At 43.4% G+C, this 24,034-nt stretch overlaps 1 protein-coding gene across 2 annotated transcripts in view; it reads right to left on the bottom strand.

Moving 5' to 3' along the window:
- Positions 1–361: 361 nt before the first annotated feature.
- The window catches only part of AK2 (adenylate kinase 2), a 51,660-nt gene continuing 27,987 nt past the window's right edge, over positions 362–24,034 (bottom strand). Inside the window, exons 4-7 of one of the 2 annotated variants that reach the window (XM_077295979.1) lie at positions 18,374–18,468; positions 18,214–18,286; positions 1,360–1,555; positions 362–979 (exon numbers count right to left, since the gene is read on the bottom strand). In XM_077295979.1, coding sequence (XP_077152094.1) covers positions 972–979; positions 1,360–1,555; positions 18,214–18,286; positions 18,374–18,468 — 372 coding nt within the window. In that variant the 3' untranslated portion in view covers positions 362–971. Of the gene's footprint in view, positions 980–1,148; positions 1,556–18,213; positions 18,287–18,373; positions 18,469–24,034 lie in introns of those variants that run through there. The other variant, XM_077295978.1, reaches the window with a different exon arrangement.

Raw genomic sequence — 24,034 nt, 5'->3', positions numbered from 1 at the left:
GTTCAAACCACTGTAATTAATACAGGTAAAGAGAGCAGAGTAGGAGGGCTTCTTAAAAAGAAGCTAACAGGTCTGTGAGAACCAGAATTCTTGCTGGTTGGTAGGTGATCAAATACTTGTTTCATGTTAAAAAAAAATGCAATTTAATGGTTTAAAAATCATAAAATGTGAGTTTGTTATTTATTTTTAGATTCTGTCTTTCACAGTTGAAGTGTACCACATAATAAGAAAATACAGACCTCGCCATTCTTTGTAGGTGAGACAACTTGCAACATCAGCAGTGTATCAAATACCCATTTTCCACACATCTATAGAATACATACATTTAAAAAAAAAAAAAAAAAAATGAATCACAGACCAGTTGTCTCCTTTACATCCTTTATTGCTTTGTTCTTAATGTAAGGCACTGTGTGAATAGAGGAGTAGAATATAGCACACTCTCTAGTTAGAGAGCAGAAGTTTTAGAAAACGGGGTTGTTCTTGACACGGTGGTGGTTCTTTTCAATTTGTTTGTTAAATAGAAATTGTTTGTGCATCTCTGATTCCAATTGTGGTTTTGATTTTTTAATTTTTTTTTGTCAGACTCATAATTATGTAGAGGTAAGCGGAAACCAACCCCCCAAATGAACAAATTTATTTTCAAACAAAATTTGGACTCAGCATAATATCTTGAGGGACCCAAGTTTAAAAAAAAAACAAAAAAAAACCTAATATGAAAAAAAAGTAAATACTGCTTATGTGTAACCACCTCTTCAATGAGGTTCGATATCCTCTAGCTTCTGCAGAATTAGAAGCTTTATTGACATGATGAATGCAGTAGTCCTTTTCTAAAATGGATGAGCACCACATAGGGATAAACAGCAGCAGAGGAATTAGCGAGCCTACTCAGTCCTCAGTTTATAATGCAGTGCCCTACTCTTGTGCACGGGATTTGGGGCCTGTAGACAACACACTCCGGGGATGGCTGGGGATCAATGCACTGAAATGAATGAAGATAAACAAAATGAATGGTAATATAAACAAAAATAATGAAAAATAAGACACCACAGAAGGACAGCCGCACATGGAAAAAGAACAGCAAAAATAAGCCAGAATTATGCAAAAAGAGGATAACAGATTAAATATTTGTGCTCAATAACGTCTAAAAATTATTATTTTACAAGAGATTTTATTTAGCAAAAATTGAAAAAGATTACGGACGATGCAGACATAAGCAATGACAGAAGCTCAATGCTCAAGTTCATTCATGATTAATGATCACTTTATCAGACTGATTAACAGCATATAAATTATTTGTACTATTACATAACGCCATCCTATTTCCATAAGACTATCACAGAAATATAACAAGGTCTTTACTGCGTGCTTTGGAGAAAGCTGCCAGGATGCTTGCAAACACAACGTCTGGAGATTGGGAAGCATCCACCGCTGTGTGGATTCCATGTTTCTGATAGTAGTCTACCAATGGTGAGGTCATAGTGTGATAGGCCTCCAGCCGTGATTTCAGAGTGGCCTCATTGTCATCAGAGCGTCTTATAAGTGGTTCACCAGTCACCTGGGTAGGGAATGCACATTAAAATGGGAATTTTAGAAAGGGACTAAATTAATCTAATACAAAACTAAAAATAAAAATATGTTTTTGCTTAACATTTCTAGAATGTGATTGTCAAATTTTTACACTTATAACTTCATACCTAGCTGTATGTATGACTTTTTACCTCTTCTACTGCATTATGGCAGAATTATCTGTAACTGCAGCTCATCTAGAGTGCCTTCCTTAAGTCAGAGGTAGTCTACATTCACAGCCAAAATTTAAAGGGAACCTGTCACCCCCAAAATCGAAAATCGAAGTTGAGCTAAGGCCACCGGATTCAGGGGCTCATCTACAGCATTCTTAAATGGTACGTATCCTGAAAGATGAGAAAAAGAGGTTAGATTATACTCACCCAAGGGCGGTCCTGGTCCCATAGGCGTCGCGGTCCGGTCCGGGGTCTTCCATCTTCTTACGATGACGTCCTCTTCTTGTCTTCATGCTGCGGCTCCGGCGTACTTCGTCTGCCCTGTTAAGGGTAGAGCAAAGTACTGCAGTGCGCAGGTGCTGGGCCTCTCTGACCTTTCCTGGTGCCTGCGCACTGCCGTACTTTGCTCTGCCCGCAACAGGGCAGACAAAGTACGCCAGCGCCGGAGGCACAGCGTGAAGACAAGAAGAGGACGTCATCGTAAGATGGGAGGCCCCAGACCGGACCGCGACGCTCATCGGATCGGACTGCCCACCCAGGTGAGTATAATCTAACATCTTTTTCTCATCTTTCAGGATACATCGGGGGCTTAACTACAGCATTCCAGAATGCTGTAGATAAGCCCCTGATGCTGGTGGGCTTAGCTCATATACGATTTTGGGGGTGACCTGTTCCCTTTAAGGCTAACAAGTTTTGGCTTTCACAAAGCTTGCTTCTTCAGTGCTTTTATATCTTGTAGTCAAATATTTCTATTATTACTGAAATACAATTAAGGCTTGTTCACATGTAGCTTTTTTGCCACCTTCCCACCAATTCCTTTCCCCCCACCCCCCGGAGGGAGAAAGGGAAGCAGAGTTTTACAGTAGCAGCAAAATAATTGACATTTCTAAATATTCACAAGCTGGTTATTATTAGTGATGAGCGAATATACTCGTTACTCGAGATTTCCCGAGCACACTCGGGGGTCCTCCAAGTATTTTTTAGTGCTTGGAAATTTAGTTTTTCTTGCCGCAGCTGAATGATTTACATCTGTTAGCCAGCATAAGTACATGTGGGGGTTGCCTGGTTGCTAGTTATTATTAGCCGGTGCTAGCTGGGATCTCACCGCAGCTCAGTTGTCTGGGAATGCAGCCCAGTGACAGGAGGTAACCTCTATGACATCACCCCCAGTCAGTGACGCTGCGTTCCCAGCAGCTCATTCACCAGTGGTTCTCAGCCTGGACGGTCGCATCTTGTCACCATCCACGTTGAAAACTAATTATCCCCCAGACATGGATTATTGCGTGGGACACAACGACGGACAGGTATGGTATATTGTTGTTCTTTTATTTTATTTTTAGTACAGGAGATCGAGGGCTTCAGTGGAATTGGGCGAGGTCATAAGTATGGTTTAATTGAGATTAACCCCTTAATGACCGGAGCTTTTTTTTGGTTTTGCATTTTCGTTTTTTGCTTCCCTCCTTCTCAGAGCCATAACTTTTTTATTTTTCCGTCAATCTGGCCATGTGAGGGCTTATTTTTTTGCGGGGGACGAGTTGTACTTTTGAACGACATCATTGGTTTTAGCATGTCGTGTACTAGAAAATGGGAAAAAAATTCCAAGTGCGGTGAAATTGCAAAAAAGCGCAAGCCCACACTTGCTTTTTGTTTGGCTTTTTTGCTAGGTTCACTAAGGGTATGTGTCCACGTTCAGGAAACGCTGCGTTTTTGACGCTGCGTTTTTCCGCAGCGTCCAGATGTTACAGCATAGTGGAGGGGATTTCATGAAATCCCGACTCCACTATGCGTTAAAAAACGCATGCGTTTTTGCCGCGAAAACGCATGCGCGGTGCGTTTTTTCAAAACGCAGCATGTTGCTACAATGAGCAAAACACGCAGGCACACCGCAGGTGACCTGCCAGTGACCTCAGGTGCAGTTTTGGTCAGGATTTTACTTGCATAAAATCCTGACCAAATCCTGATGCAATCCTGAACATGGACACATACCCTAAATGCTAAAACTGACCTGCCATTACGATTCTCCAGGTCATTACGAGTTCATTTGCACCAAACATGTCAAGGTTCTTTTTTATCTAAGTGGTGAAAAAAATTCCAAACTTTGCTAAAAAATAAATAAAATTTGCACAATTTTCTGTTACCCATGGCGCCTCCATTTTTCGTGATCTTGGGTTGGGTGAGGGCTTATTTTTTGCATGCCGAGCTGACGTTTTTAATACCATTTTGGTGCAGATACGTTCTTTTGATCGCCCGTTATTGCATTTTAATGCAATGTCGCGGCGACCAAAAAAAGTAATTCTGGCGTTTTGACTTTTTTCCTCGTTACGCCGTTTAGAGATCAGGTTAATCCTTTTTTTTGTTGATAGATCGGGCGATTCTGAAGGCGGTGACACCAAATATGTGTAGGTTTGATTTTTTTTTTTTTATTGTTTTATTTTGAATGGGGCAAAGGGGGTGATTTGAACTTTTATATTGTTTTAATATTTTTCATATTTTTAAAAACTTTTTTTTTTTTTAAATTTTGGCTTGCTTCAATAGCCTCCAAGGGAGGCTAGAAGCTGCCACAACTCGATCGCCTCTGCTACATAGAGGCGATGCTCAGATTGCCCCTATGTAGTAGAATTGCAGCATTGCTGTGAGCGCTGACCACAGGCTGGCACTCATAGCAATCCGGCATCTCCATAGAGGTCGGCAGGAGACCTCTGGTTGTTTTGCCGACGCACCGATGACCCCCGATCATGTGACGGGGTCACATGTGCACGCATTTCCGGCAAAATGGCTGGAAGCACTTGTTAAATGCCGCTATCAGAGTTTGACAGCGGCATTTAACTAGTTAATAGGCGCAGGCGGATCGCGATTCCACCCGCACCTATTGCGGGCATATGTCAGCTGTTCAAAACAGCTGACATGTCCCTGCTTTGATGCGGGCTCACCGCCGGAGCCAGCATCAAAGTGGGGGTTCTGCCATCGGACGTACTATTCCGTCTGATGGCAGAAAGGGGTTAAAGTAGTATGTGTCATTTTTTTTAATTAAAGGACTTTATTCTGGCTGTGTCTTTACTTACAATATAACTATAGGATTAGTAATGGAGAGGTGTCTTATAGATATATGCAGTTTTGCATGTAGTAAAATTAATAAGGCAGCTCTATACTTTGGGTCAGTACGATTAGGGCGATAACACGTATATTTTTTGGCACTTTTACACAAACATACATTTATATATACATACATACATATATACATATATATATATATATATATATATATATATATATATATATATATACACACACTCACTGGCCACTTTATTAGGTACACCTGTCCAACTTCTTGTTAACACTTAATTTCTAATCAGCCAATCACATGGCGGCAACTCAGTGCATTTAGGCATGTAGACATGGTCAAGACAATCTCCTGCAGTTCAAACCGAGCATCAGTATGGGGAAGAAAGGTGATTTGAGTGCCTTTGAACGTGGCATGGTTGTTGGTGCCAGAAGGGCTGATCTGAGTATTTCAGAAACTGCTGATCTACTGGGATTTTCACGCACAACCATCTCTAGGGTTTACAGAGAATGGTCCGAAAAAGAAAAAAAATTCAGTGAGCGGCAGTTCTGTGGGCGGAAATGCCTTGTTGATGCCAGAGGTCAGAGGAGAATGGGCAGACTGGTTCGAGCTGATAGAAAGGCAACAGTGACTCAAATCGCCACCCGTTACAACCAAGGTAGGCCTAAGAGCATCTCTGAACGCACAGTGCGTCGAACTTTGAGGCAGATGGGCTACAGCAGCAGAAGACCACACCGGGTACCACTCCTTTCAGCTAAGAACAGGAAACTGAGGCTACAATTTGTACAAGCTCATCGAAATTGGACAGTAGAAGATTGGAAAAACGTTGCTTGGTCTGATGAGTCTCGATTTCTGCTGCGACATTCGGATGGTAGGGTCAGAATTTGGCGTAAACAACATGAAAGCATGGATCCATCCTGCCTTGTATGGAGCATCTTTGGGATGTGCAGCCGACAAATCTGCGGCAACTGTGTGATGCCATCATGTCAATATGGACCAAAATCTCTGAGGAATGCTTCCAGCACCTTGTTGAATCTATGCCACGAAGAATTGAGGCAGTTCTGAAGGCAAAAGGGGGTCCAACCCGTTACTAGCATGGTGTACCTAATAAAGTGGCCGGTGAGTGTATATATATATATATATATATATATATATATATATATATATATATATATATATATATATATATATATATATATATATATATATATATATATATATATATATATATATATATATATATATATATATATATATATATATACACAGTGCCTACAAGTAGTATTCAACCCCCTGCAGATTTAGCAGGTTTTAATAAGATGCAAATAAGTTAGAGCCTTCAAACATCAAACAAGAGCAGGATTTATTAACAGATGCATAAATCTTACAAACCAAAAAGTTTTGTTGCTCAGTTAAATTTTTATAAATTTTAAACATAAAAGTGTGGGTCAATTATTATTCAACCCCTAGGTTTAATATTTTGTGGAATAACCTTTGTTTGCAATTACAGCTAATAATCGTCTTTTATAAGACCTGATCAGGCCGGCACAGGTCTCTGGAGTTATCTTGGCCCACTCCTCCATGCAGATCTTCTCCAAGTTATCTAGGTTCTTTGGGTGTCTCATGTGGACTTTAATCTTGAGCTCTTTCCACAAGTTTTCAATTGGGTTAAGGTCAGGAGACTGACTAGGCCACTGCAACACCTTGATTTTTTGCCTTTTGAACCAGGCCTTGGTTTTCTTGGCTGTGTGCTTTGGGTCGTTGTCTTGTTGGAAGATGAAATGACGACCCATCTTAAGATCCTTGATGGAGGAGCGGAGGTTTTTGGCCAAAATCTCCAGGTAGGCCATGCTATCCATCTTCCCATGGATGCGGACCAGATGGCCAGGCCCCTTGGCTGAGAAACAGCCCCATAGCATGATGCTGCCACCACCATGCTTGACTGTAGGGATGGTATTCTTGGGGTCGTATGCAGTGCCATCCAGTCTCCAAACGTCACGTGTGTGGTTGGCACCAAAGATCTCGATCTTGGTCTCATCAGACCAGAGAACTTTGAACCAGTCAGTCTCAGAGTCCTCCAAGTGATCATGAGCAAACTGTAGACGAGCCTTGACATGATGCTTTGAAAGTAAAGGTACCTTACGGGCTCGTCTGGAACGGAGACCATTGCGGTGGAGTACGTTACTTATGGTATTGACTGAAACCAATGTCCCCACTGCCATGAGATCTTCCCGGAGCTCCTTCCTTGTTGTCCTTGGTTTAGCCTTGACTCTTCGGACAAGCCTGGCCTCGGCACGGGAGGAAACTTTCAAAGGCTGTCCAGGCCATGAGAGGCTAACAGTAGTTCCATAAGCCTTCCACTTCCGGATGATGCTCCCAACAGTGGAGACAGGTAGGCCCAACTCCTTGGAAAGGGTTTTGTACCCCTTGCCAGCCTTGTGACCCTCCACGATCTTGTCTCTGATGGCCTTGGAATGCTCCTTTGTCTTTCCCATGTTGACCATGTATGAGTGCTGTTCACAAGTTTGGGGAGGGTCTTAAATAGTCAGAAAAGGCTGGAAAAAGAGATAATTAATCCAAACATGTGAAGCTCATTGTTCTTTGTGCCTGAACTACTTCTTAATACTTTAGGGGAACCAAACAGAATTCTGGTGGGTTGAGGGGTTGAATAATAAATGACCCTCTGAAAAGACTTTTCACAATTTAAAAAAAAAACAAACAAAGAAATAACATTCTTTTTTGCTGCAGTGCATTTCACACTTCCAGGCTGATCTACAGTCCAAATGTCACAATGCCAAGTTAATTCCAAATGTGTAAACCTGCTATATCTGCAGGGGGTTGAATACTACTTGTAGGCACTGTATATATATATAATTAGTTTTGCACTGCTATATTCTGAAAGCTATAACCTTTCCGCTGATAGGGCTGTTTGGAGGCTTGTTATTTTTGCAAAACATGATGACGTTTTCACCTATACCATTTTTACTTTCATTACAATTTTTGTAGATTGGGTTGTTCCAGACACTGCGATACCAAATGCGTACTTTGTGTTTCGTTTTTTTACATAAAAATGTGTAATTTATTGGTGTAATATTTTAAAAAATATATATTTTTACAATTTTTTTTTTAACCCCTTAGTGACAGAGCCAATTTGGTACTTAATGACCGAGCCAATTTTTACAATTCTGACCAGTGTCACTTTAAGAGGTTATAACTCTGGAACGCTTTATCGAATCCCACTGATTCTGAGATTGTTTTTTCGTGACATGTTGTACTTCAAGTTAGTGGTAACATTTCTTCGATATTACTTGCAATTATTTATGAAAAAAATGGAAATATGGCGAAAATTTTTAAAATTTTGCAATTTTCAAACTTTGTATTTTTATGCCCTTAAATCAGAGAGATATGTCACAAAAAATAGTTAATAAATAACATTTCTCACATGTCACATGGAAAAAAATGTGATTTCCTTTAAAAAATAAGGACATTTCTAAGTGACCCTAAACTTTTGAACGGCAGTAATGCAAATAACGCAAATTTGGCGAAAATTTTGGAAATTTCGCAATTTTCCAACTTTGAATTTTTATGCCCTTAAATCACAGAGATATGTCACACAAGATACTTAATAAGCAACATTTCCCACATGTCTACTTTACATCAGCACAATTTTGGAAACAATTTTTTTTTTTGTTAGGGAGTTATAAGGGTTAAAAGTTGACCAGCAATTTCTCATTTTTACAACACCATGTTTTTTTTAGGGACCACATCACCTTTGAAGTGATTTTGAGGGGTCTATATGATAGAAAATAACCAAGTGTGACACCATTCTAAAAACTGCACCCCTCAAGCTGCTCAAAACCACATTCAAGAAGTTTATTACCGTATTTTCCGGCGTATAAGACGACTGGGCGTATAAGACGACCCCCCAACTTTACCAGTTAAAATATAAAATCTTCTTAAAAGTCGGGGGTCTTCTTATACACCCTATGTCGTCTTATAGGGCCGGTGAATATGTGCCTTTTGGGGGGGGGGGGGGGGGGGGAGTGATCCTGATGCCGAGGGGGCGTCTCACAGGAAAGTGAGTATCCCCCATTACCTTATCGTAGCGGTGCAGCGTGGGGGTCTCAGTGCTGGGAGTGGCGGCGGCGGCTGCTGTGCTCTGGTGCGGCGGCTGCTGTGCTCTGGTGCGGCGGCTCCTCTTCTGTGTGGGGCCTCTGTGCTGTGAGGTGGCGGTGGCATATCTTTATCCAGTTGGGGCTCCTCCGGCATCTCCTTAGCCCTGGAGGCCCCGCCGCAACTCCATCGGTGCAATGCAGCGGCCATTTTCCCGGAGGCAGCTCAATAGGTGCGATGCGGTGGCCTCCGGGAAAATGGCCGCTGCTCAGATTCAGATCTCGTCCCGAAATCTCGGGACACGAGATCTGAATCTGAGCAGCGGCCATTTTCCCGGAGGCCACCACATTGCACCGATGGAGTTGCGGCGGGGCCTCCAGGGCTAAGGAGATGCCGGAGGAGCCCCAACTGGATAAAGATACGCCGCTGCCGCCGCCACCTCACAGCACAGAGGCCCCACACAGAAGAGGAGCCGCCGCACCAGAACACAGCAGCCGCCGCCGCTCCCAGCACTGACACCCCCACGCTGCACCGCTAGGATAAGGTAATGGGGATTACTCACTTTCCTGTGAGACGCCCCCTCGTCATCAGGATCACTCCCCCTCCCCACCCACCATATACACCGGCGTACACGACGATTCCCGGCGTATAAGACGACCCCCGACTTTTAAGAAGATTTTCGGGGGTTAAAAAGTCGTCTTATACGCCGGAAAATACGGTAACCCTTTACGTACTTCACAGGAACTAAAACAATGTGGAAGAAAAAAATTAACATTTAACTTTTTTTTGCAAACATTTTACTTCAGAACCATTTTTTTTAATTTTCACAAGTGTAAAAACAGAAATTTAACCACAAATTTTGTTGTGCAATTTTTCCTGAGTACGCCGATACCCCATATGTGGAGGTAAACCACTGTTTGGGCGCACCGCAGAGCTTGGAAGTGAAGGAGCACCGTTTGACTGTTTCAATGCAGAATTGGCTGGAATTGAGATCGGACGCCATGTCGCGTTTGGAGAGCCCCTAATGTGCCTAAACAGTGGAAACCCCCCACAAGTGACACCATTTTGGAAACTAGACCCCCCAAGGAACTTATCTAGATGTGTGGTGAGCACTTTGAACCCCCAAGTGCTTCACAGAAGTTTATAACGTAGAGCCGTGAAAATAAAAAATCGCATTTGTTTTCACAAAAATGATTTTTTCACCCACAAATTCTTATTTTCACAAGGGTAACAGGAGAAATTAGACCACAAAAGTTGTTGTGCAATTTCTCCTGAGTACGTCGATACCCCATATGTGGAGGTAAACCACTGTTTGGGCGCACCGCAGAGCTTGGAAGTGAAGGAGCACCGTTTGACTTTTTCAATGCAGAATTGGGATCGGATGCCATGTCGCGTTTGGAGAGTCCCTGATGTGCCTAAACAGTGGAAACCCCCCACAAGTGATACCATTTTGGAAACTAGACCCCTTAAGGAACTTATCTAGATGTGTGGTGAGCACTTTGAACCCCCAAGTGCTTCACAGAAGTTTATAACGTAGAGCCGTGAAAATAAAAAATCTCATTTTTTCTACAAAAATGATCTTTTTGCCCCCAAATTTTTATTTTCACAAGGGTAACAGGAGAAATTAGACCACAAAAGTTGTTGTGCAATTTCACCTGAGTACGTCAATACCCCATATATGGGGGTAAACCACTGTTTGGGCGCACCGCAGAGCTTGGAAAAGAAGGAGTGTCGTTTTACTTTTTCAATGTAGAATTGGCTGGAATTGAGATCGGACGCCATGTCACGTTTGGAGAGCCGCTGATGTGTCTAAACAGTGGAGACCCCCCACATATGACACCATTTTGGAAACTAGACCCCTTAAGGAACTTATCTAGATGTGTGGTGAGCACTTTAAACCCCCAGGTGCTTCACAGAAGTTTATAACGTAGAGCCGTGAAAATAAAAAAATCGCATTTTTTCTACAAAAATGATCTTTTTGCCTCCAAATTTTTATTTTACCAAGGGTAACAGGAGAAAATGGACCCCAGAAGTTGTTGTACAATTTGTCTTGAGTACACCGACACCCCATATGTGGGGGTAAACCATTGTTTGGGCGCATGGCTGAGCTCGGAAGCAAAGGAGCGCCATTTGACTTTTCAATGCAAAATTGACTGGAATTGAGATCGGACGCCATGTCGCGTTTGGAGAGCCCCTGATGTGCCTAAACAGTAGAAACCCCCCAAAAGTGACCCCATTTTGGAAACTAGACCCCCCATGGAACTTATCTAGATGTGTAGTGAGAACTTTGAATGCCCAAGTGCATCACAGAAGTTTATAATGCAGAGTCGTGAAAATAAAAAATATATATTTTTTAACAATAAAGATTTTTTAGCCCCCAAGTTTTTATTTTCACAAGGGTAACAAGAGAAATTGGACCCCAAAAGTTGTTGTCCAATTTGTCCTGAGTATGCTGGTACCCCATATGTGGGGGTAAACCACTGTTTGGGCGCACGGCAGAGCTCGGAAGGGAAGAAGCGCCATTTTGGAATGCAGACTTTGATAGAATTGTCTGCGGGCGTTATGTTGCGTTTGCAGACCCCTAATGTACCTAAACAGTAGAAACCCCCAACAAGTGACCCCATTTTGGAAAATAGACCCCTCAAGGAACTTATCTAGATATGTGGTGAGAACTTTGAAAGCTCAAGTGCTTCACAGAAGTTTATAATGCAGAGTAGTGAAAATAAAAAAATATTTTTTTTTCCAACAAAAAAGATTTTTAGCCCCCAAGTTTTTATTTTCACAAGGGTAACAGGAGAAATTGGACCCCAAAAGTTGTTGTCCAATTTATCCCGAGTACGCTGATGCCCCATATGTGGGGGTAAACCACTGTTTGGGCGCACGGCAGAGCTCAGAAGGGAGGGAGTACCATTTGACTTTTTTAGCGCAAAATTGGCTGTCGTGTTTGGAGACCCCCTGATGTACCTAAACAGTGGAAACCCCCAAATTATAACTCCAACCCTAACTCCAACACACCCCTAACCCTAATCTCAACCCGATCCATAATCCTAATCACAACCCTAACGATAATCACAACCCTAACCCCAAAACAGCCCTAATCTCAACCCTAACCATAACCCTAATCAAAACCCTAAATCCAACACACCCCTAACCCTAATCCCAACCCTAACCCTAACCCTAATCCTAATCCCAACTCTAACCCTAACTTTAGCCCCAACCCTAACCATAACTTTAGCCCCCGTCGTCACAAAAAAAGTTCAATGTAACCTTTTTTTTGTACGTCGCGTCCGCCATTTCCGCGCATGCGTGGCCGTAACTCTGCCCCCTCCTCCCCAGGACATAGACTGGGCAGCGGATGCGTTGAAAAACTGCATCCGCTGCCCACGTTGTGCACAATTTTCACAACGTGCGTCGGTACGTCGGGCCGACGCATTGCGACCGCCCCGTACCGACGCAAGTGTGAAAGAAGCCTAAGGCTACTTTCACACTAGCGTCGTACTCGGCCCATCGCAGTGTGTCGGGCCGACGTACCGACGCTAGCGTTGTAAGCGCCGCACAATGGGTGCAGCGGATGCTGTTTTTTCAACGCATCCGCTGCCCCATTGTGAGGTGCGGGGAGGCGGGGGCGGAGTTCCGGCCACGCATGCGCGGTCGGAAATGGCGGGCACGTCGCACAAAAAAGTTACATGTAGTTTTTTTTGTGCCGACGGTCCGCCAAAGCACGACGCATCCGTCGCACGACGGATGCGACATGTGGCAATCCGTCGCAATGCGTCGCTAATGCAAGCCAATGGAGAAAAAACGCATCCTGCAAGCACTTTTGCAGGATGCGTTTTTTCTCCAACGACGCATTGCGACGGAAGCCAAAAAACGCTAGTGTGAAAGTAGCCTAACCCTAACCCTAGCCCTAACCCTAAATTTAGCCCCAACCCTAACCCTAACCCTAACCCTATCCCTAACCCTAACTCTAACCCTAATTTTAGCCCCAACTCGTCTTCTCCTGCCGGCCGGCAGATGGCAGCAGATGGCGGGCGCACAGCGCATGCGCCCGCCATGATGAAAAAGCCGGCTGGCAGGAGAAGACAGAAGAGGACCCAGGGACACCGGGTGAGTATGATAGGGTCCCCGAATCCCCCTATCTCTCTGTCCTCTGATGTGCAATCACATCAGAGGACAGAGAAATAACTGATCGCTTTTTTTTTTTTTTTTGCGGTCGCCGGTAAACTGTTAATTACCGGCGATCGCAAAGCAGGGGTCGGTGCAAACCGACCCCGATCATGTTCTTTGGGGTCTCGGCTACCCCCGGCAGCCGAGACCCCAAAGATCTTCCGGGTGCCGGGCGGCGGGCGTACTGCGCGTGCGCCCGCCATTTTTTCCCAGAAAAAGATGGCGGCGCCCATCGAGAGCCACGAGGAGCACCGGGGGAGGTAGATAAGTATTGGGGGGCTATTGGGGGCCATCGGGGACCACATTTCTCGGTCCTCCGATGTGCGATCACATCGGAGGACAGAGAAATTAAAGGGCAAATCGCGTTTTTGTTTTTTTTTTGTTGCGACCGCCGGTAAACGGTTAATTACCGGTGATCGCAACTCGGGGGTCGGTAAAAACCCCCCCGAATCATGTTCTCTGGGGTCTTGGCTACCGAGACCCCAGAGAAAATCCGACTCTGGGGGGCGCTATTCACTTTTTCCACAGCGCCGTTAATTAACGGCGCTGTGGATTAAGTACTCTTAGCGGCCGCCGTTAAAAGGCGTATCGGCGGTCGTTAAGGGGTTAAACTTCTTTAACTTAGTCTCTCTATGGGACTTTCACTTTTTTCCACTGATTGCAGGTATAATGCATTGCAATGCATTATGCCTAAACGAAAGCTTCTTAGACCACGCTCTGAGCATTGTCTAAAAAAAACTTTCATAGCTTGGTGATCTGGACGACACAAGAACACCATGCCAACGATCGGGCTGTGACAACGTTCACAGGGGGCACCGATCTGAAGGGAGAGGAAGCTTCATCCCTCTCAATACCTCCAAAATGTTGCAAATCGCACACCAGGAGCAGCAGCGGAGACTCACTGGTGGACCCGGGGAAGGAGAGTAAACTGTTGTGAATTCCGCTCTTGAGCTCCCTCCGGTGGTTGTAAGTGGCATTTTTGCGAGTTCTGCTCTTGGGCTCCCTCCGGTGGTTTTAAGTGGTACTGCTGCTCCTTGGATTTAGTAGTCAGCAGCTGCTTCCACTGATTATCTTTCTGGCTCGACTATTTAGCCTGGTTCTATCCTTCAGCCTGTGCCAGTTGTCAATGGTTCCTGGTTGGATTCACATCTCTGCTTGGATTTCCCTGATATTCTGACCAGTTCAGCAAAGATAAGTCCTTGCTTTGTTCTTTTGCAGTCCACTTGTTGTGGACTTAATCTTTCTGCACTTTCTATGTTTTTTCTAGTCCAGCTTGTCAGTATGGATTTATTCAGTTAAGCTGGAAGCTCTGGGAAGCAGATTTACCCTCCACACCCTTAGTCAGGTGTGGTGATTTTTGTAAACTCTGTGGTGGATTTTTCTAGTTTTTAATACTGTCCGCACAGTATTCTTTCCTGTTCTATTTATCTAGCTAGACTGGCCTCCTTTGCTACATCCTGGTTTCATTCTGCGTATGTCATTTCCCTCTCCACTCACAGTCAATATTTGTGGGGGGCTGTCCTACCCTTTGAGGATTTTCTCTGAGGCAAGATAGCTTTCCTGATTCTATCTTTAGGGGTAGTTAGTCCTCCGGCTGTGACGAGGTGTCTAGGGAGTGACAGGAACATCCCACGGCTACTTCTAGTGTTGTGTTAAGCTCAGGAACTGCGGTCAGTACAGGTACCACCTCCTCCAGAGCACGTCCCCATGTTGCTCCTAAACCACCAGCTCATAACAGTAAACTGTTTTTTTTTTTTTGTTTTGTTTTTTTAAAACAAACTGCAGTCGTAAATTTTCTGAAATGGAACAATCCCTTTAACAAAAGTGACTGAGGATTAACAGCAGCGATCGGAGCCACAGGTGCACGCAACAGTCGGCTGCTAGTACATATACAACAGATGTTGGGTAAAGGTCAATTTCAACGAATTCCCAGAGGTTGATAGCAAGTGGTGGAACATCAGTAGTAAGATGCTTATACCCATTTTAAAAGGATTAAAGATCAACCTGAACTTATAGGAAAGATATACATCTTGGTACCGTGTAAGCCAGTGGATAAAAAAAATATTTAGAATTGAGAGTCCTCATTGGTTGATACCTTTTAATGGCTAACTGAAAAGATGGTAACAAATTGCAAGCTTTCGAGACTACTCAGGTCTCTTCATCAGGCATAGACTAATAGAAATTCTGAAGAATCACATATTTATGCACAACACAGCACAGAAAAATGCCATAGACAAGACAGGTGACGTGAAGCAAAATTACTATTATGTGAGTGATAAACAGTTATGTCCATAAATATTGGATGAGTTCATAGATAAGGAATGTTTTATTGTCCTCTTATTGGGGTCTGGTTCTGTTATGATGACCCCACATGAACTGAGGAGCAAATTCCTTAGTTAATGTAAAAATATATAAATCCATGCGACACATTCATGTGTGTCAAAGGTCATCATCAGCTTATATTCCCAGACTCTACTGTCTCTCTTAGATTTGAAGTTACCTTTTAATACAAGTAATTTCATGTCCATAATGTTATGATTGGGGAGACAAAAATGTATTGCCACAGGTAGATCCATTCTTTTTTCTCTTATTGTATAGCGATGAGAGTTCATCCTTGTTCTCAGTTTCTGCCCTGTCTCCCCTACATACAGACCCCCAGTTGAACATTTACTACAAATAATTAAGTACACCACATTAGAAGTGACGCAGCTGAAAGTACATGGGATCTTGTAGTCCTGATGTGAGTTGGGGGATCTTTATCTTGTCCGTGGTCATTATAAATGGACAGGTTTTACATCTTTTCTGGTTGCAAGGATAGGTTCCTGCAGCTGTTGGAGACCACAGCGAGTTTCTGACAATGATGCTTCTTAGATTTGGGGGCTGCCTAAATCACAGTAGTGGGGGGGGGGGGGGGGGTCTGGAAAAATGGATTGTAGTCTGGCATCTTTTTGTGCACTGTGTTCCAAATTATTATGCACAAAGAGTTTAGGAGTGATAAGGTTAGAATTTTTTTGTTTGTCATTTAAACTCATTGATGGTGATGTGTGTCAGGGCTCTTTATATCACTGAAAGCAATTGTAGAGACCTGTGCAAATTAGTTTGGCAGGTGTGTCCAAATAAAGGCAAGACTGCTTAAGAAGGCTGTTCCACATTATTAAGCAGCCTACATTTTTTGCCAAAATGGGAAAGAAAAAGGATGTGTCTGCTGCTGAGAAGCAACAAATTGTGGAGTATTTAGGTCAAGGCATGACTACAATCAACATTGCCAAGACACTTCTTCGTGATCATCGCACAATCAAGAAGTATGTAGCCGATTCCCAGCACACACGTGTGCGTGCTGATAAGGAAAAATTGAGGACTCTTTCCAACAGGCAATTGCGTAAGGTTAAAAGAGCAGCTGCAAAAATGCCTTGTCATAGCAGCAGACAAGTTTTTGAAGCTGCTGGTGCCTCCAACATCCCGAGAACAACAAGATGCAGGGTCCTTCAGAGGTTTGCAGCTGTGCGTAAGCCATCCTGTCGACCACCTCTATCCACGGCACACAAGCAAAAATGGCTCCAGTGGGCCAAATGATACATGAAGACTGACTTCCAAAATGTTTTGTTCACCGATGAGTGCCGTGCAATGCTCGATGGTCCAGATGGATGGAGTGGAGGATGGCTGGTTGATGGGCACCCCATGAAAACACGGCTAAGACACCAACAAGGAGGAGGTGGAGTAATGTTTTGGGCTGGAATCATGGGGAGAGAGATTGTAGGCCCCTTTATGATCCCTGAATGGGTAAAGATGAACTCCTTAATCTATGTGGAGTTTCTAAAACAACACTTCCTGCCATGGTTCAAGAGGAAGAACCGTGCTTTCCGCAGCAAGATAATTTTCACACATGATAATGCACCGTCTCATGCTGCAAAAAACACATCTGCATCTCTGGCTGCTATGGCCATAAAAGAGGACAAACTTAAGGTGTGGCCACCATCTTCCCCTGACCTCAACACCATTGAGACCCTCTGGAGCATCATCAAAAGGAGTGTATATGATGGCGGGAGCCAGTTCACATCTAAGCAGCAGCTCTGGGAGGGTATTCTGTCCACATGCAAAACAATTGAAGCAGAAACCATCCAAAAACTGACAAATTCAATGGACGAGAGAGTTCAGAAGCTTCTTTCGAACAAGGGGTCCTATGTGCAAATGTAACATCACCTAGAATAAAGTTTTCACTTGAAAACGGTTTGATTTCATTTTGTAATAAGCTGATAATGCTTATAACTTCACAATTGACCATTTTTTTGTTCAAAATAAAAAAAAAAGGTTGAAAACTCTGCTGTGCATAATAATTTGGAACATGCATTTTGAGTGTTTATTTTTTTTTAAAAAGATACTATTTTCATAGGCAGTTTGTTCCAAAACATTGCAATTATACTAGAATAGTATATGACTGGAAAATAACAATGACTGCAATTCAGATAGGTAATTTAGAGAAAATATGAGGAAATATTATTTGCATAATAATTTGGAACACAGTGTAGTAAAGGTTGTAATTTCCGTGCAGCTCCCCTTAGCACCTCCAGATTTGGATTGTACGTAACTACTAGAGGTACCCGGTTGTTTTCTTCTTTAGCTTTGTAATGTAGCAGGTGATTCCTTGATATTCTGGTGGCTCTTGTAATCTGGTTTTCAATTGTTCTTGGATGGTAGCCCTGATTCAAAAAGGTCTTTCTGAGGCGACCTCCAATATTTATGGACATTAATGTTATCACTCACATAATGGCAATTCTGCTTAACGTCACCTGTCTTATCTATGGCATTTTTCTGTGCTGTGTTGTGCATAAATATGTGATTCTTCAGAATTTCTTTTAGTCTATGCCTGATGAAGAGACCTGAGTAGTCTCGAAAGCTGGCAATTTTTTACCATCAAGAGGTATCAACCACTTAGGACTCTCAATTCTACAACCTGAACTTGAAATTTTCCTTATCTTCTTCTGTTGTGCAGCTGAATTTTTAGATATTGTCTTATTTTAACTGCTTTTTCCAGTTTGGGAAAGGATAATTGTTCTTCAATGGGATAACTGACAGGAAAAGTCTGCCTCCATCATCACTACCTTATCTACAGGAATGCGCACTATAACAACTCACATCATCTTTCATGTCCTCTTTAGGAGGATTGAATTCTTCATGGTAAGAGCGTCCACTTGATGGGTGGATCAACCTGCATAATCAGAAATAAATATGTTCACCTATGTGTAAGGCTTCTTCTAAGGTAGCAATGCATGATGATAGGAGAAAATGCCATTACCTCCCACAGATTCTGCGCACGAGCAGAGAGTCATCCACACTAAACTCAATGACAGAATCCAGTTTTTCTTGTCGTTTTTCCAGAAGACCATCAAGCTGTGTTAATACAAAAATGGAAAACATTAGTATTTAGGACAAAATATAGCATAATCTTAGTGTATCCCATGTACAAGTCACATTCTGGTCATTTTAGACTACACTGTAGAGCAGGGCTGCATAACCATTTTTGGTCCAAAGGCCACACTGTCATACTGAAGAAATCTAAGGGCCGCCCTAAAAATTAAAGGGGTATTAACGAATGTGGCATATAGAAAGTATATAGCATAAATGTCTGATAGAGACAAATTCTACTTGACTCTTGCCATAAGAGTGCAGATTTTGAGGGATTTTCACATTTTTTTTAAAATAAGGCTTTAGATAGATTCTGCTCCTAAATCCACATAAAAAAAAACTCTTTGAATAAGTTTCTGACTCATTCTATAGGGAAAAGCTACTTTAGAGCACAAAGCGCTGTTTATTTTCTATGTCAGCCAAGCATTATTCGGTCCATGTATTTGGTAATTGCACAGACTGGCATTGCGGGCCGCATGTGGCCCCCTAGCTACAGGTTGTGCACCCCTGCAGTAGACCATTGCATGTAATGCTCGGAAAATACTGCAGGATTTGCTCTCAGGGTACAGAGGTAGGCTGCTGATGCTTATGGTGCGACTCCATACAGAGGTGCAGTATATCGATATGGACAACATAATAAAAGTTTTAATATTGCAATGTTTTCCCCTCATCCCGAAAGTATGGAAAATGTTCATGTTTTGTTGAGAGGTGGTACGGCCCCATTACTGCTATCAAACTGCATGCTATACAAGTGCTCTGGCCTTTATCAGGGAAAATAGGAAACTGCATGGGAGGCTTGTTTCTCATCTTTTCTGGGCTTGTATTGCAATACCTGGCCTAACGGCTGGGTCCCTTGACTTGAACCAATTGCCCACTGTGTGAAACCAGCCAAAATACACATTCACACCTCCATGTGAATGTTTAAGTCTGTGAAAAACTGACCATTTTCATCTGTATGCCATTAATTTTTAAAAACTGAGCATGTCCTATTTTTACCTCTCAAAGTTCACCTTCAGAGTCTCATGGACCAGTTTATAAAATGCTTGTGTATGGATCTATGAAACTGTGGATCAATATACATCTTGGCTGAGCTCACACTTCATTTAAACATCCCTATACACACACGCAGTTAAATACCCATCACTCAAGGGAATCGGGCAGGGATAAGTCACTGGGGATCCGCCTTTCTGAATAGCCTTCCATGCTGCTCAGTCCCTTGTGGCTTTTAACAAGTTTTTCTTTGATATGTTACAGTGTTTCAGAGGGAAACATATGTGGTGAAATCTTGCAACTAGTGCCTGATATATGCTGCCTAAACAACAGACAGCATGTATCAGTTGTCAAGTTCCTTTATGCAACGTAAATAAAGCTTCAAGATTTTTGCTTTCTTATAGCAAATGGAACGTTTATTTCCATCAATAGCGCGGTTTATAGGTTTATGACGTCCGGTCGTTAAAAGAGTACTCCGGGGAGATAAAGGTTTTGTACTGTCCCTGCTCTCAAACAATAAAGATGAGATGCCCAATGCTCTTCTATTATCTTTATCCAAGAAGTATCGTTTCTCCTTGTTGAGATCGACATGCTAAGCATGCCGAGATGAGGAGACAAAGCTGCAATGCTCCTCTGGGTAATACGCTAATTATGCAAATTGTCTCTTCAGAGAGGAAGAGAGCTAGAACTCTAATGCCACCTATTGGAAGGTGGCAATCCTACAAGGCAATGTTGACCCTTTAACCCCTTTCTGACATTGGACGTACTATCCCGTCGAGGTGGGGTGGGCCCGTATGACCACCGACGGGATAGTACGTCCAGCGCGATCGGCGGCGCTCACGGGGGGAGCGCCGCCGATCGCGGCCGGGTGTCAGCTGACTATCGCAGCTGACATCCGGCACTATGTGCCAGGAGCGGTCACGGACCGCCCCCGGCACATTAACCCCCGGCACACCGCGATCAAACATGATCGCGGTGTGCCGGCGGTACAGGGAAGCATCACGCAGGGAGGGGGCTCCCTGCGGGCTTCCCTGAGACCCCCGGAGAAACGCGATGTGATCGCGTTGCTCCGAGGGTCTCCTACCTCCTCCCTCGCTGCAGGTCCCGGATCCAAGATGGCCGCGGCATCTGGGTCCTGCAGGGAGGGAGGTGGCTTACCGAGTGCCTGCTCAGAGCAGGCGCTGGTAAGCCTGCAGTGCTCCAAGTCAGATCGGTGATCTGACAGAGTGCTGTGCAAACTGTCAGATCATCGATCTGTGATGTCCCCCCTGGGACAAAGTAAAAAAAAAATTTCCACATGTGTAAAAAAAAAAATAAAAAATTCCTAAATAAAGAAAAAAAAAAAAAAAAAAAACAACACCGGATTACGTACCGGTAATGCTCTTTTATAGAGCCACGACAGCACCCACTGAGAGAGGGGATCCGCCCCTAGGAACAGGAAACCCTACGGAGAGATAAAAGGGGCGGTCCCCCTCGCTCCCACAGTTTGGGTTACAGAGATTGCGAGGAACCGCCCACCAGTATTAGTAGGCAATTCTATATTATCATTTAATCTTATACTACTAATATTTACAAGAACCAATCACCCTTATTTGTGCTCATATGCAAACTAATATATATAAGGGAGGGAAGTGAAGGGGTGCTGTCGTGGCTCTATAAAAGAGCATTACCGGTACGTAATCCGGTGTTTTCTCTTCGCCACGACAGCACCCACTGAGAGACTTTCAGAGATAGTTATTTGGGGGGGATTATCGTGTTAAGAACCGATCTACCGAAACACAGGTCAGTGGAGGCAGATAAGTCTAATCTGTAGTGACTATAGAAGGTAGTAGGAGACGACCAGGTTGCGGCCTTACATATGAGTTCTATTGGAACTTCTGCTCGCTCTGCCCAGGATGATGCTATCGCCCGGGTGGAATGTGCCTTTATAGTCTCAGGTGGATCTTCCCCTTTAGACGAATAGGCCAGGTATATCGCCTCCCGAATCCATCGGGATAATGTGCCTTTCGTAACACCAGCTCCTTTCCTCTGACCCTGGAAGGAAACAAAGAGAGCCCTGCTCTTCCTCCAGGCGCTAGTTCTGTCTAGATAGGTTATTACAGCCCTCCTCACATCTAAAGTATGGTATTTTTCTTCTTCCTGATTTGTAGGATTATTATAGAAGGTAGGAAGAAGAATTTCCTGAGACCTATGGAATTTGGTACTCATTTTAGGTAAGTAGGAAGGGTCTGTCTTTAGGACAATCCTATCTGGCAATATTGACATAAATGGAGGATCTACTGATAGCGCCTGTATGTCACTTACCCTTCTTGCCGATACTAAGGCAACAAGAAGAGCTGTTTTGAGGGAGACATGTTTAATGTGAGCAGAATGTAGAGGCTCGAACGGGTGATTTGTTAAGGCTTCAAGGACCAGATTAACATCCCACGGAGGTGAGTTGGGAATATGGACTGGTTCTGCTCTCTGGCAGGCTGAGATGAATCTGGATATCCATCTATCTCCTGCAACGTTGTGACTATACAAAGCCCCTAGCGCTGAAACTTGCACTTTCAAGGTGTTAACTGAAAGGCCTAAATCACGTCCTTTTTGGAGAAATTCAAGAATAATAGGGACTGGAATTTCATTTGACAGGGCTGAGGGATAGAGGCTTAAAAATTTTTTCCATACTTTTACATAGATCGATGTAGTGGATCTTTTTCTACTCAGCAATAGGGTATCAATTACTTTATCAGAGAAGCCCCTTAGTTTTAACAGCTGCCTCTCAAATCCCAGGCTGTCAACCGTAGACCCTTCACATGAGGGTGGTTGAAGGGTCCCTGGAAAAGCAGATCTTGATTCTCTGGGAGAATCCATGGATCCGAGATGGACATGGCTCTGAGCAGGGAAAACCATGGTCTCTTTTGGCCAGAATGGAGCGATCAATATCACATTCGCTCTGTCCTCTCTTATCTTCCTGATGACTGTTGGAAGAAGAATCATTGGGGGAAAGGCATATGCTTTCTGAAATGTCCATGGAATCTGGAGGGCGTCGAGAACATCGGGGTTGTCTGTTCGAAACATTGAGGCGAATGTTTTTACTTGCCTGTTGTCTCTTGTGGCAAAGAGATCTATGTCGGGTATACCCCATTTTATAGTTATCATACTGAATATCCGACGATTTAACACCCACTCCCCCTGATGGAGGGTATGACGACTGAGAAAGTCTGCTTTTGCGTTGTCTATCCCCCGGATATGTAGTGCTGATAAGGACAGAAGATGATTTTCGGCTATAGTCAAGATGTTTTCGGCTATAGACAGAGTGCCTGATCTCGTTCCGCCTTGATGGTTGACGTAAGCCACCGATGTCATGTTGTCTGAGAGTACCCTGGTATGTGTTCCGTGCAGCTGTGGGAGGAATTCACATAGGGCATGATAGATGGCTTTTAGTTCTTTTTTATTGGAGGAGTCGTCTAATTCCGTAACCGACCACAGCCCCTGGACAACCTGGTTCCCCAAGTGTGCCCCCCAACCATGAGGGCTGGCATCCGTAAAAATTATGTTTGAGGGTTTGACCTCCCAGGGAACCCCACTAACTAGATGATCTGGCTGTAGCCACCAGGTTAGGGATTGGACTACATCATTAGAAAGGGAAATCTTACCGTCTAATCGCCCTTGTAATTTTATCTCCTCATGTAAAATTGTATACTGTAAGCACCTCGAGTGGAACTGGGCCCACGGAACCGCTGGGATACATGACGTGAAGGAGCCAAGCAAGGACATGCCTTCCCGGAGGGAAATTATAGGTTTATCTAGTATGGACTGAACTTTATCCCTAATTGTTATCTGTTTAGATTCTGGGAGGAAACACTTTTGACTTACAGAATCTAATATAATTCCCAAAAATACCTGCCGGGTTGTCGGGATCAGTCTAGATTTTTCCCAATTTATTATCCATCCTAAGTTCTGTAAGGATGAGATCATATGACAGTCTTTGCTGACATTGCGAGGTGGATTTTCCCACTACTAGCAGGTCGTCTAAGTACGGGATTATGAGTGTGTCTTTTAATCTTAGATAAGACATAACCTCTGACATTAGTTTAGTAAATACCCTTGGAGCAATTGATAGTCCAAAGGGCATTGCTGTGTACTGAAAGTGCCGTATACATCCATTTAATATAACCGCTACGCGGAGAAATTGTTGATGCTCTTTAAAGATTGGTAGATGGTAATACGCATCTTTTAAGTCCAGAACCGCCATAAAGCAATAGGGAAACAGGAGTTTTACGGTGGATCGAATGGATTCCATTTTAAAAGTTTGATTTTCTAGGAAGGTGTTCAGTTTTTTAAGATTTATGATGGTTCTGAATGATCCATCAGGTTTTGTGATTAGAAACAGCGGGGAATAGAACCCTTTCCCTTCCTGAAGAAATGGAACCTCCACCAAAACTCCTTTGGATAGCAGATTCATTACTTCTTGCTGTAATGCCTCCTGTTGAGACTGTGACTTTAAGGAAGTCAATAGAAATGAGTCCGAAGGGACTCGGGCAAATTTTAATTTTAAGCCAGAGGTGACGAGATTATT

Source organism: Ranitomeya variabilis, chromosome 3, assembly GCF_051348905.1.
Source record: "Ranitomeya variabilis isolate aRanVar5 chromosome 3, aRanVar5.hap1, whole genome shotgun sequence".
Lineage (NCBI taxonomy): Eukaryota > Metazoa > Chordata > Amphibia > Anura > Dendrobatidae > Ranitomeya > Ranitomeya variabilis.
Note: the sequence above shows the minus strand (reverse complement) of the source record. Positions and strands in the feature narration are given on the sequence as shown.